Source organism: Nycticebus coucang, chromosome 5 (assembly GCF_027406575.1).
Source record: "Nycticebus coucang isolate mNycCou1 chromosome 5, mNycCou1.pri, whole genome shotgun sequence".
NCBI classification, from domain to species: Eukaryota; Metazoa; Chordata; class Mammalia; order Primates; family Lorisidae; genus Nycticebus; species Nycticebus coucang.
Window position 1 is genome coordinate 18,297,534 of NC_069784.1, and position 13,743 is coordinate 18,311,276.

A 13,743-nucleotide genomic window follows, 5' to 3' on the forward strand; every position below is an offset into this window, starting at 1 on the left:
AACGCTCACTTCTGGATATTCTGAGGCCACACCCCCTGTCTCCCTGGGCAACCAGAGGAGGTCACCGGTAAGCGGGGGATTTCCTGACACTGCTCACAAACCTGGGAAGCTTCCAGGGCGGGGCCGACCCAGAGAGGTGATCGGCAAACCTCCAGTAGCAAAGAGGACACAAACCTCCAGCAGCAAAGACGTTTGAACTCAGAACAGCCCATCTTCTGTAGGCGATTTCGGCAGGAACAGAGACAGAACCCCAGAAAGTTGTCTGTTCTGTTCTGTTCTGTTAGCAGCATCCATCAGGGACGGAGCTAAGCCTGAGTGAACACCTCCTTCCCATCACCTGCATCAAGCACTCAAAGATGTCAGGCCCCATCTCCTCCTGCTAGATAGCGGCAGTCTGCGGGGGCCTGGCAGACTTCGTTGTGATTCAGGCAGGTGCAAACCCCTGGAGTGTCTGTTCACTGCAGGCAACTGGGTTAGCCATCTGCAGAGATACCAGTGATTGGGTCCGACGGAGAGGCAAAGTAGGGAAGGAGACGTCAACCTTCCCAGACTGCTCTGTTGGCTGGGTGGCTCCTCCTGACTCCACGCTGCACTGGGGTGAGCTGTGTCAGAGGAGTCACCAGGCTCCTGTGATCCAGTTCCCAGAGACCTCTTGAACTCTCCCACCCGAGACAGGTGCTGATTGAGACAGTTGATTTGGACCTTTTGAACTGGGCTAATAGACTGAGGACTTTTCAGGCGGTGCCCTGGGTGTGCGGTTGTAGGAAGGTTTGATTCTCCTTTTCCAACTGGGGCCAGAGGTGGGCGGGCGGGGTGACTTAATTGCTGATTTTTCCACACAGCTGAGACTTCAAGCCAGAGTAGAAGTTGCAATAGGATCGAACAGAAACCAGCTGAAAACAAGACAGAACCACTTTGCTCCACCACACCAGACAGGGCCCCAGTTTCTCAGGCCACAACACTGTACGGCCCCTCGATAAAGCCCCAGGGGAAAAACCAAAGGGAGTAAAATAACCATGGGGCGGAATCAGCGGAAAAACTCTGGTAACATGAATAACCAGAATAGATCAACCCCCCCAAGAAAAGATACGGCAGATGTGATTGAAGATCCCATTCATAAACAACTGGCTGAGATGTCAGAAATCGAATTCAGAATTTGGATTGCAGACAAGATTAATAAAATGGAATTAGGAATTCGAGGAGAAATTCAAAAGTTGTCTCAAGAATTTAACGAATTTAAAGACAAAACCACCAAAGACTTAGACACACTGAAGCAAGAATTTACAGCCCTCAAAGATATGAACAATACAGTAGAATCCCTCAGCAACAGAATGGAGCAAGCAGAAGAAAGGATTTCTGACATTGAAGATAAAGTCTTCGAACGCTCCCAATCTCTCAAAGAGGAAGAGAAATGGAGAGCAAAAACGGATCACTCACTCAGAGAGCTCTCAGATAATTCGAAAAAAAAGCAATATAAGAATTATAGGGATTTCTGAGAACGATGAAGTGGCCTCCAAGGGCACAGAGGCCCTTCTGCATGAAATTATGAAAGAAAATTTTCCAGACATGCCTAGAGAATCTGAAATTCAGATAGCAGACAGCTTCAGAACCCCAGCACGATTCAACCCCAATAAGTCATCCCCCAGACATATCATAATTAGCTTCACTAAAGTTAACATGAAAGAGAAGATTCTCAAAGCAGTCCGGCGAAAGAAAACTATTACGTACAAAGGTAAGAATATTAGAATAACTGCAGATCTCTCTGCTGAAACTTTTCAAGCCAGAAGAGGGTGGTCATCAACTTTTAATCTCCTAAAGCAAAATAACTTTCAACCCAGGATCTTGTATCCAGCCAAACTGAGTTTCATCTATGATGGAGAAATTAATACTTCAATGACATTCATATGTTGAAAAAATTTGCCATAAGTAAACCAGCTCTTCAGGATATTCTCAGACCTATCCTCCACAATGACCAACCCAATCCTATACCCGAAAAGTAAACTCACTCAGAAACTTCGGATCAAACTCCAACTTCCACACTGGCGAAAGGATTAAAAATGTCCACTGGACCTTTGAAAAACTCGATACCCAAAATTCCACCAGACTTATCAATACTCTCCATCAATGTGAATGGCTTAAACTGTCCTCTAAAGAGGCATAGGTTAGCTGACTGGATACAAAACTCAAGCCAGATATTTGTTGCATAAAAGAGTCACATCTCAACTTAAAAGACAAATACAGACTGAGGGTGAAAGGATGGTCATCCATATTTCAGGCAAATGGTAATCAGATAAAAGCAGGTGTTGCAATTTTATTTGCAGATACAGTAGGCTTTAAACCTTCAAAAGTAAGGAAGGACAAGAATGGTCACTTCATATTTGTTAAGGGTAATACTCAATATGATGAGATCTCAATTATTAATATCTATGCCCCCAACCAGAATGCACCTCAATTTATAAGAGAAACTCTAACAGACATGAGTAACTTGATTTCCTCCAGCTCCATAATCGTCGGAGATTTCAACACTCCTTTGGCAGTGTTGGATCGATCCTCCAGCAAGAAGCTGAGCAAAGAAATCTTAGATTTAAACCTAACCATCCAATATTTAGATTTAGCAGACATCTACAGAACATTTCATCCCAACAAAACTGAATACACATACTTCTCACCAGCCCACAGAACTTACTCCAAAATTGACCACATTTTAGGTCACAAGTCTAACCTCAGTAAATTTTAAAGGAATAGAAATTATTCCATGCATCTTCTCGGACCATCATGGAATAAAACTTGAATTGAGTAACAACAGGAATCTGCATACTCATACAAAAACATGGAAGTTAAATAACCTTATGCTGAATGATAGCTGGGTCAGAGATGAGATTAAGAAAGAAATCGCCAATTTTTTGGAACAAAACGACAATGAAGACACAAACTATCAGAACCTCTGGGACACTGCAAAGGCAGTTCTAAGAGGGAAATTTATAGCACTGCAAGCCTTCCTCAAGAGAACGGAAAGAGAGGAAGTTAACAACTTAATGTTAAGCAACTGGAAAAGGAAGAACAGTCCAACCCCAAACCCAGTAGAAGAAAAGAAATAACCAAAATTAGAGCAGAATTAAATGAAATTGAAAACAAAAGAATAATACAACAGATCAATAAATCAAAAAGTTGGTTTTTTGAAAAGGTCAATAAAATAGATAAACCTCTGGCCAACCTAATCAGAAAAAAAAGAGTAAAATCTCTAATCTCATCAAGTAGAAACAACAAAGACGAAATAACAACAGACTCCTCAGAAATCCAAAAAATCCTTAATGAATATTACAAGAAACTTTATTCTCCGAAATATGAAAATCTGAAGGAAATTGACCGATACTTGGAAGCACGCCACCTTCCAAGACTTAACCAGAATCAAGTGGAAATGTTGAACAGACTCATATCAAGTTCAGAAATAGCATCAACTATACAAAACCTCCCTAAAAAGAAAAGCCCGGGACCAGATGGTTTCACGTCAGAATTCTACCAAACCTTTAAAGAGGAATTAGTACCTGTATTACTCAACCTGTTCCAAAATGTAGAAAAAGAAGGAAGACTACCCAACACGTTCTATGAAGCAAACATCACCCTGATCCCCAAACCAGGAAAAGACCCAACAAGAAAAGAAAATTGTAGACCAATATCACTAATGAATATAGATGCAAAAATATTCAACAAGATCCTAACAAACAGAATCCAGCAACACATCAAACAAATTATACATCATGACGAAGTTGGTTTTATCCCAGGGTGTCAAGGCTGGTTCAATATACGTAAATCTATAAATGTAATTCAGCACATAAACAAATTAAAAAACAAAGACCATATGATTCTCTCAATTGATGCAGAAAAAGCTTTTGATAATATCCAGCATCGCTTCATGATCAGAACACTCAAGAAAATTGGTCTAGAAGGGACTTTCCTTAAACTGATAGAGGCCATCTACAGCAAACCCACAGCCGATATCATATTGAATGGAGTTAAATTGGAATCATTTCCACTCAGATCAGGAACCAGACAAGGCTGCCCATTGTCTCCATTGCTTTTCAACATTGTAATGGAAGTTTTAGCCACCGCAATTAGGGAAGAAAAGGCGATCAAGGGTATCCATATAGTGTCAGAAGAGATCAAACTTTCGCTCTTCGCAGATGATATGATTGTGTATCTGGAAAACACTAGGGACTCTACTACAAAACTCCTAGAAGTGATCAAGGAATACAGCAGCGTCTCAGGTTACAAAATCAACATCCATAAATCGGTAGCCTTTATATACACCAACAACAGTCAAGTTGAAAAAGCAGTTAAGGACTCTATCCCATTCACAGTAGTGCCAAAGAAGATGAAATATTTGGGAATTTACCTAACAAAAGACGTGAAAGATCTCTATAAAGAGAACTGTGAAACTCTAAGAAAAGAAATAGCTGAAAATGTTAACAAATGGAAAAACATACCATGCTCATGGCTAGGAAGAATCAACATTATCAAAATGTCCATACTACCCAAAGCAATATATAATTTCAACGCACTCCCTATTAAAGCTCCACTGTCGTATTTTAAAGATCTTGAAAAAACATTACTTCATTTTATATGGAATCAGAAAAAACCTTGAATAGCCAAGACATTACTCAGAAATAAAAACAAAACAGGAGGAATCACACTACCAGACTTCAGACTTTACTACAAATCGATAGTGATCAAAACAGCATGGTATTGGCACAAAAACAGAGAAGTAGATATCTGGAACAGAATAGAGAACCAAGAGATGAATCCAGCTACTTACCGCTATTTGATTTTTGACAAGCCAATTAAAAACATTCAGTGGGGAAAAGATTCCCTATTTAACAAATGTTGCTGGGTGAACTGGCTGGCAACCTGCAGAAGACTGAAATTGGACCCACACCTTTCACCATTAACTAAGATAGACTCTCATTGGATTAAAGATTTAAACTTAAAACATGAAACTTAAAACATAAAAATACTAGAGGAGAATGCAGGGAAAACCCTTGAAGAAATTGGTCTGGGTGAGTATTGCATGAGGAGAACCCCCCGCGCAATTGAAGCAGCTTCAAAAATACACTACTGGGACTTGATCAAACTAAAAAGCTTCTGCACAGCTAAGAACACAGTAAGCAAAGCAAGCAGACAGCCCTCAGAATGGGAGAAGATATTTGCAGGGTATATCTCTGACAAAGGTTTAATAACCAGAATCCACAGAGAACTCAAACGCATCAGCAAGAAAAAAACAAGGGATCCCATCGCAGGCTGGGCAAGGGATTTGAAGAGAAACTTCTCTGAAGAAGATAGGCGCACGGCCTTCAGACATATGAAAAAATGCTCATCATCTTTAATCATCAGAGAAATGCAAATCAAAACTACTTTGAGATATCATCTAACTCCAATAAGACTAGCCTGTATCACAAAATCTCAAGACCAGAGATGTTGGCGTGGATGCGGAGCAAAGGGAACACTTCTGCACTGCTGGTGGGAATGCAAATTAATACATTCCTTTTGGAAAGATATATGGAGAACACTCAGAGATCTAAAAATAGATCTGCCATTCAATCCTGTAATTCCTCTGTTGGGCATATACCCAGAAGACCAAAAATCACAACATAACAAAGATATTTGTACCAGAATGTTTATTGCAGCCCAATTCATAATAGCTAAGTCATGGAAAAAGCCCAAGTGCCCATCGATCCATGAATGGATTAATAAATTGTGGTATATGTACACCATGGAATACTATGCAGCCTTAAAGAAAGATGGAGACTTTACCTCTTTCATGTTTACATGGATGGAGCTGGAACATATTCTTCTTAGTAAAGAAAGTATCTCAAGAATGGAAGAAAAAGTACCCAATGTATTCAGCCCTACTATGAAACTAATTTGGGGCTCTCACATGAAAGCTATAACCCAGTTACAACTTAACAATAGGGGGAAGTGGGAAAGGAGGTGGGTAGGTAGAGGGAGGGGGATCGGTGGGATCACACCTGTGGTGCATCTTACAGGGGTATTTGCGAAACTTGGTAGATGTAGAATGTAAAGGTTTTGGCACAGTAACTGAGATAACGCCGGAAAGGCTATGTTAACCACTGTGATAAAAATGTGTCAAATGGTCTATGAAGCGAGTGTATGATGCCCCATGATCATATCAATGTATACAGTTATGATTTAATAAAAAAAAAAAAGAAAGAATCAAATACCCTCAGAACAGCTTCCTTTTGGTGCAACTTTGTTGCTTCCTGCTTTTCATTGTGTATACATTTTTGTGTAATAAATTAAAATTCAGAGCAATAATTGGAGATTCACACAGTTTAAGATTTACCCCTAGAAAATGTGAAAGATTCACTTTAATTGAGACATTTAATGGTACCAACTTCTTAGAGACCAGTGTATCTAGCTGTACAACAGGCACGCTTGCCAGGAGCTCCTGACTAGTCAAGTTGCTATGTCAAGGCATCCCCTCATCCATGGACAATTCCTTGATAGGGAGTGCTGGTTTCCTCTTTGATTTCTTTTTGCCCTGGATCTTATTTGAGGTTAACATCTTTTTTCTGCATACTTAGCAATGTCTTTAGGTAGGTTAATAACAGGTCTCATTCTTAGGAGCCGTTTTCTTTTTAGGGATAGTTAATCTGAGGTCATGTGCCTCCTTGTCCATGGTTGGGCTCCAAGAAGAAGCCCTGAAATATACAAGCTAAGCCTTGTGAGAGTCCATGGTTTCCTCATCATCTTCTCAAAGAAGTCCATGACCCAAAAAATTACTAAGAGCCTCTAATGTACATTTTGCTCTGCTCCATTATGCGTATGTAGTTTAATCTCGTATAAACCATCTTAGCTTATTGTCTACTAGAGAGTTAACATTTTTTATTGACAGTTTTTATGTTTTCTTCCTATAATTATTGATACTTAAACTTGGTCATACATTTTTCTTAATGTTCTTTGTCTTTTATTTATTACATACTTACCTGCTATCAATCTATTTGTTATTTTTTACTTAGACATGCAGAAGTTTTGGTATTTGAGGGCAACGCAAGGCAAGGCAATGCCCTCAAAAGAAGAACTTTCTTCTTGCTGTTTCTTTTATCCTCCTAGTCTTAAAATGTTATCTACGATACAGAAATACTATACACCTTTCAGTTCTCTTTTCTTCATTTTTCTGTAGTCTGTTGTATACATCCTTGTAACTTTAATGCTGTGTAGATTTTAGGTTGGTGTATATAATGCAAAGTTTCATATTTAGCTAATCATTATATTTTTAATAGATAAGGCCTTTAAGACCATGTCAATATGAAATAGGTAAATATTGCTATTATTAATGGTTATTTAAAAGACCTGAGTTTGTGATAATCTGCCACAAGGAAAGGTTCATCAAGCTCAGGTATGTGCCACCTTCAGCTGGAGCCTAGAGAAACTAGAATAGCTGCTATGGGGTTCATGGGCCATCTTCAATGTTGGAAATACTAGTGCCAGAGGAGCCTGGCCTGCTTATAATTTCATGACTCTCCCTTTTGTAGGCTATACATTTTGTGATGATTCTGAAATAGCCTGTGCACCATGTTCTCCCTATAATTGACCCTTAAACAATGTGAGGGTTAGAGGTTCCAACTCCCACACATTTGAAGATCTACATGTAACTTTGACTCTCCCTCAACTTAACTGTTAATAGCCAAATGTTGACTAGAAGCCTTACTGATAACATAGGCAGTCTATTAACACATTTTGTATGCTATATGTATGATGTACTATATACTTACAATAAAGTAATAGAAAAAAGAAAATGTTACTAAGAAATCATAAGGAAGAGAAAATATGTTCTTATTCATTAAGTGAAAGTGGATCATGATAAGGATCTTCATCCTTGTTACCTTCACAATTAGTAGGCCAAGGGAAGTAGAGGAGTTGGTTTTATTGTCTTTGGGATGTCAGAGGTGGAGAAGGTGGGAGGCAGGAGAAGTAGGCACACTTGGTGTAACTTTTATTGAAAAAAATCCACGTGTAAGTGGACCCGTCCAGTTCAAATTTGTGTTGTTCAAGGGTCAACTATAACTTATTACTCAAACATGAAGAAAACATTACATCAAAGTACTTTGTATTTTTTTTTTTTTTGTAGAGACAGAGTTTCACTTTATGGCCCTCAGTAGAGTGCCATGGCATCACACAGCTCACAGCAACCTCCAACTCCGGGGCTTAAGCAATTCTCTTGCCTCAGCCTCCCGAGTAGCTGGGACTACAGGCGCCCGCCACAACACCCGGCTATTTTTTTTGTTGTTGCAGTTCAGCCGGGGCCGGGTTTGAACCGGCCACCCTCGGTATATGGGGCCGGCGCCTTACCAACTGAGCCACAGTTGCCGCCCAGTACTTTGTATTTTAAATACACTGCCTATGTTCTTTTAAGTGCACTACAAATATGGTGTAACTGATAAACCTTCCTCGATGATTTAAGAGAGCCTCAGAAAAAGCTATACCTAAATATACAGCATCTTTGATAAAAAAACAATTGGAGCTATCAGCTACTTAGTAAAGAATATGGTCATATGGCAAGCACCCTTACATATTTTAAGTATAATAACTAATGATTTTGTAATATTTACCATCAATAGTAGTTATTGCTGTTTAACTGAGATTTGATTCTATAAATATTATTAATAAAATTGCTCTTAATTTTCCATACTACTTATGTCTTTTTATGTAGTATAGGCTTAACATAATTGTCCTGTATATTTAAGCAAAGTAAAAACATTTGGAGAAATAGGAAATGCATGTAAATGTTATTTGAGTGAGGAAAGTAGTAATTCTAACATTTGCACCTTTTCATAATTTAGGACATTTTAAAAATTGTGTGAAATAGTCTTTATAATTTAATATACATATTGAATCAAGAATAATAATTACTTTTAAAAATATGTTTGTTTCATGACCCAGCTAGAATTTTAGCACCTTAAAAAATAAAAAATCCACAGACTAAATAACTTCTTTTAAAATATAATTTTTTTTTAATTTAATAGTTTTTTTTTTGTTTTGTTTTGTTTTTGGCCGGGGCTGGGTTTGAACCCGCCACTGAATTTGTATTCAGGTCTTTTGAATACAAATCCTCAGCTCAGAGTATACTCTCTATAACCTAATCTTCTGAATTAAAATTTAAGTTGCATGCTTTAACAATAATTTGAAGTCTGAACTTGTAATTATATCACATGGCATTTTCATGTTACCATGTTGTCTACATTATAGGAGGGAGGCTAGTATATGTAAAGTTGCACATATAATGTAAAATTGCAATTATGATAAATACGATGAGATAGGATTAGTATAAGACAAAAATATATTTTTTTAAAATGTGATTTGACCTAACCAGGGAAATCAAATAATGCTTCCATGGGAAGTTATTGAGTTGAAATGTAAAGGTTGAGGAGTTAATCAGGCAGGATTAGGGTGGAGTGTAAGGGAGACATCAATGGAAGAGCCACCTAATGGGCACAATGTAAGAGTATATGGCACTCCTCCTGGGCGTGGGACACAACTACAACGGGGACCCTACCTAATAAATGCAAACATTGTAACCTAATCATTTGTACCCTCATATTAATCTGAAATAAAAAATAAATAAAGAAAATGCCACAAAGATCCAGGGGTGGGGGTTGTGACAGCTATCCCTGTGCAAAGTAATTGTAATCTCATTAGACTTTTTTCCCCTCTCATTTCCTTCCTCCTTCTCCTTCGCTTTTGCATCCTTATTCTAAAAAAAGTTTGAACCTAAAGTTTACCTTAAATGGGAATAGTAGAAAGCAAAGTATCACTGCTTTTCAAACCATATAGCAGATAGTGATTTAAATTAGAGAAACCATGAAATTTAAGGGACAAACATAGCCAGGATTTACCTGTAATGCAGCACCGAAAAGAAAAAGGTTTTGTGATTGTGGTCTTTCTATTCTTGTTACCTAAAGCCATTATTAACATTTATAATTACTGTTTTGCTACATTTTGATCAATTAGGGGGAAACTAAATCCTAAGTATTAAATTTTAAAATTTTCTCTTGCATTGTAACTGATTTCTTTTCTGAGTGCATTTTTTATTGTAAAGTTTAGTATGCCATATAATCTGTCTTTGTGTGTTTGAGTATTAATTCAGGCTGTAGAAATTCTATTACTATGTAAAGTGACTTTTGAACTGCACTGAAGTACTCTCTGGTCTGTGCTCTATTTGATGACTTTGCTTTTTCTTTTGTTCTTGGTATGCATATATATTTTCCTTCAAAAGTAATTCTGGGGCGGTGCCTCTGGCTCAGTGAGTAGGGTGCCGGCCCCATATATTGAGGGTGGTGTGTTCAAACCCGGCCCTGGCCAAACTGCAACAAAAAATAGCCAGGTGTTGTGGTGAGCGCCTGTAGTCTCAGCTACTTGGGAGGCTGAGGAAAGAGAATTGCCTAAGCCCAGGAGCTGGAGATTGCTGTGAGCTGTGATGTAACGGTACTCTACTGAGGGCGACAGAGTAAGACTCTGGCTCTTAAAAAAAAAGTAATTCTGAAGCTTTGGTCCTCAAAACATTTCTTCAACTGCTCTTACCCAGTTCTTGAATAGGAAAATTATGTTCCAGGTTACAACTGTTTTAGAGTCAACTAGATTGATTCTTTAAAAACTCAAGTGATTTACCCATGTTTTCTATATGCCTTAATGCTTTGCTTTTGTTTTATTTTGTTTATTTATGTTTGTACCAAAGTTCAGTGTTCATAACTTCCTTATAGTATCATTAAAAACTTAGTTTGTATCTGTTTTTCTTTGCAGAAAGGGCCATTGCAAGACATGAAGTCCGAGAAATTGAGCAGCGACACACAATGGATGGCCCCCGGCAAGATATATCTCTAGATGAGGAAGAGGACATGGTGATCATTTACAACAGAGTTCCCAAAACTGCAAGCACCTCATTTACCAATATCGCCTATGACCTGTGTGCAAAGAATAAATATCATGTTCTTCATATCAATACTACCAAAAATAATCCAGTGATGTCACTGCAAGATCAGGTAATTACTACTTAGGGAATGCATAAACGTTTTCTGGTACTTCCTCAAATTTTGTATCTCAAGGGGATAAAGTATTTTAAAGGAAGATACGTGGTAATCTCAATGAATCATAAAGCCTTTTGGGAGGGGGGACCAACAACTGTTGTTTAGTTTTACTTCATAGTATCTGGCACATTTCCTAGCTTATAATATGTATTCAAATATTTGTGAAATAAATGCATTAATGAATAGCCTGAATTTTTGAAGAGAAAATTAATGTTCCTCAGTTATAGTATCTTTTTTTTTAAATGAAATAATTTTGGCAATGTACCCTATATACACACTCTCTCAACTTAAGATAGAAAATATTTGATGACTCTTTATATTCAGTTTTGTGATTAGATTCGTCATCTTGATGAACTTATATAAATATTAGCTATAAAATCCTAGAGATCAGAGATTATGGCTTCTATCTTCAATATAATCTTGCCTTTTAAATTCTCAAGAAATTTTACATAAATGAATAGATGATTTTATGGAATGGCTTTAAGAAAAATGAAGAAAGTATCTTATAAAATCGAGTTTAGCAGCAGTGGCACATACTTCCCCCATACCTATAGTTCTCACTGTATTTATAAATAAAGATCTTTCTAAAATGTTAAAAGGGATAGGAATTTGGAAGGGAATGTTTGAAATTACTATTTAGGATCAAATACCATATTGGAGTAGGCTTTTTAGAAAGGCCTTTGTAAGAGTCCTATAGTTAGAATAATGTTTATCTGTTTGAAAGCAGCTAAACTTGTTTCGTTACACAATTGACTGTCATCTTGCTTTCAGCATAACTATAATCCTTACAGTAAAGCAAGGGAATAACATAAATATACATGATTAAGATTGGCTTCCTTACTAGAGGGCTATTTGTAAAGGCTAATGGTGTGTAGTATATCATCTGCCCACATAAATCTTGGCTCTCTGCAAGATCTTCCAATAATCTTTTTTTATAGAACCAAAAGTCTACATCTGTTGGCCAAACCAAATAACTCTTCTGTAAATGAGAAGAAACATGAGCTTTTTTAGCTAAGTGGGTCATACAAACTTTAATTATATAATATTGTATATCTCAAGAATAGGGATCCTAAATATTCTGTTTTTATACAGCATTTAGTAGGTTTTACGTCTTTTTGCTTTTCAAAATATTCCTTGGTTTACAAGCAGCATGTCTTAACACTTAAATAATAATTTCATATTTACTCAGTAGTATTTATGGAAAAATAATGGTAACTTGTCTGTTCAGTTTTTGAAGTTATTTTATGTCCAGTATTGTAAAGTTTTCTGGCAGCTACAAGATGTCTGGCAATAACATCAACCATTTTTTCATGAAATATAAATCTGCAGTAGCTCACCACATATGACATTTATAGATATCATGTAGTAGTACATTTTCCCAGTTGCGTTTGGATGAGATAAATCTGTTTTTCTTTCAGTAACTTGTTAGTTATATATAGAAAAAGAAAACAACAGGAGAAAAGTATAAACACTTTCTTTAAAGTAATTGGATTACACAATGAACAACACTTAAAACATGTTCGTGTAGGGCAGAGTAGAGGACTAGGTTTGATCATTAGCTGACATACTTAAAAATTTTAGCTGGTGGTTAAAAATCTGATTTTAATTAATAATGGCTTATATAACAGATTTTCTCTAATGTACTATTTCTACAATTAGAGAATAATATATAGAAGCAGTTGTTAAAACAAGTCATACTGCTTCCCCTTCTTTTTCATGACACATATTAGTATTTTTATTTCACTTTTAATTTAGTAAGCTTTGTCTAAATATAACATTAAAATGTACTATATGGGCAGGCAGGGTGGCTCACACCTATAATTCTAGCACTCTGGGAGGCTGAGGCCCGAGGATCACTTGAGCTCAGGTTTTGAGACCAGCCTGAACAAGAACAAGACACTGTACTAAAACTAAAAAAACTAGCTGGGCATGGTGGTAGGCTCTTGTAGTCCCAGCTACTCAGGAGGCTGAGGCAAGAGGATCACTTGAGCCCAAGAGTTTGAGGTTGCTGTAAGCTATGATGCCATAGGGCCTCTATCCAGGGCAACAGAGTAAGACTTGGTCTCAGGAAAAAAAAAATTATAATATATTCCTTGAAAATGATTTTTAAAATACTCACTAAAGCTCATTTTATAACATACTTTTTTAACACCATGTTTTTGTTTTTGTATTTAAAAACCACCATGGAATATTATGCAGCCTTAAAGAAAGATGGAGACTTTACCTCTTTCATATTTACATGGATGGAGCTGGAACATATTCTTCTTAGCAAAGTATCTCAAGAATGGAAGAAAAAGTATCCAATATACTCAGCCCTACTATGAAACTAATTTATAGTTTTCATATGAAAGCTATAACCCAATTATAGCCCAAGAATATGGAGAAGGAGGGGGGAGGATGGGCGGAGGAAGGGTAATTGTGGGACCACACCTCCTGTGCCTCTTAAAGGGTACATGTGAAACTTAGTAAATGTAGAATGTAAATGTCTTAACACAATAACTAAGAAAATGCCATGAAGGCTATGTTAACCAGTGTGATGAAAATATGTCAAATTGTCTATAAAACCAGTGTATGGTGCCCCACGATTGCATTAATGTATACAGCTATGATTTAATAATAATAATAAAAAAACATAAAAATTAAA

The 13,743-nt window shown here is 37.2% G+C and overlaps 1 protein-coding gene across 2 annotated transcripts in view; it reads left to right on the forward strand.

Annotated features, from left to right (window-relative positions):
• Positions 1 to 13,743, forward strand: part of HS2ST1 (heparan sulfate 2-O-sulfotransferase 1) — a 198,832-nt gene that overhangs the window by 144,088 nt on the left and 41,001 nt on the right. For both annotated transcript variants that reach the window (XM_053591901.1, XM_053591902.1), the window contains exon 2: positions 10,816 to 11,054. In XM_053591901.1, coding sequence (XP_053447876.1) covers positions 10,816 to 11,054 — 239 coding nt within the window. The remainder of the gene's footprint in view (positions 1 to 10,815; positions 11,055 to 13,743) is intronic.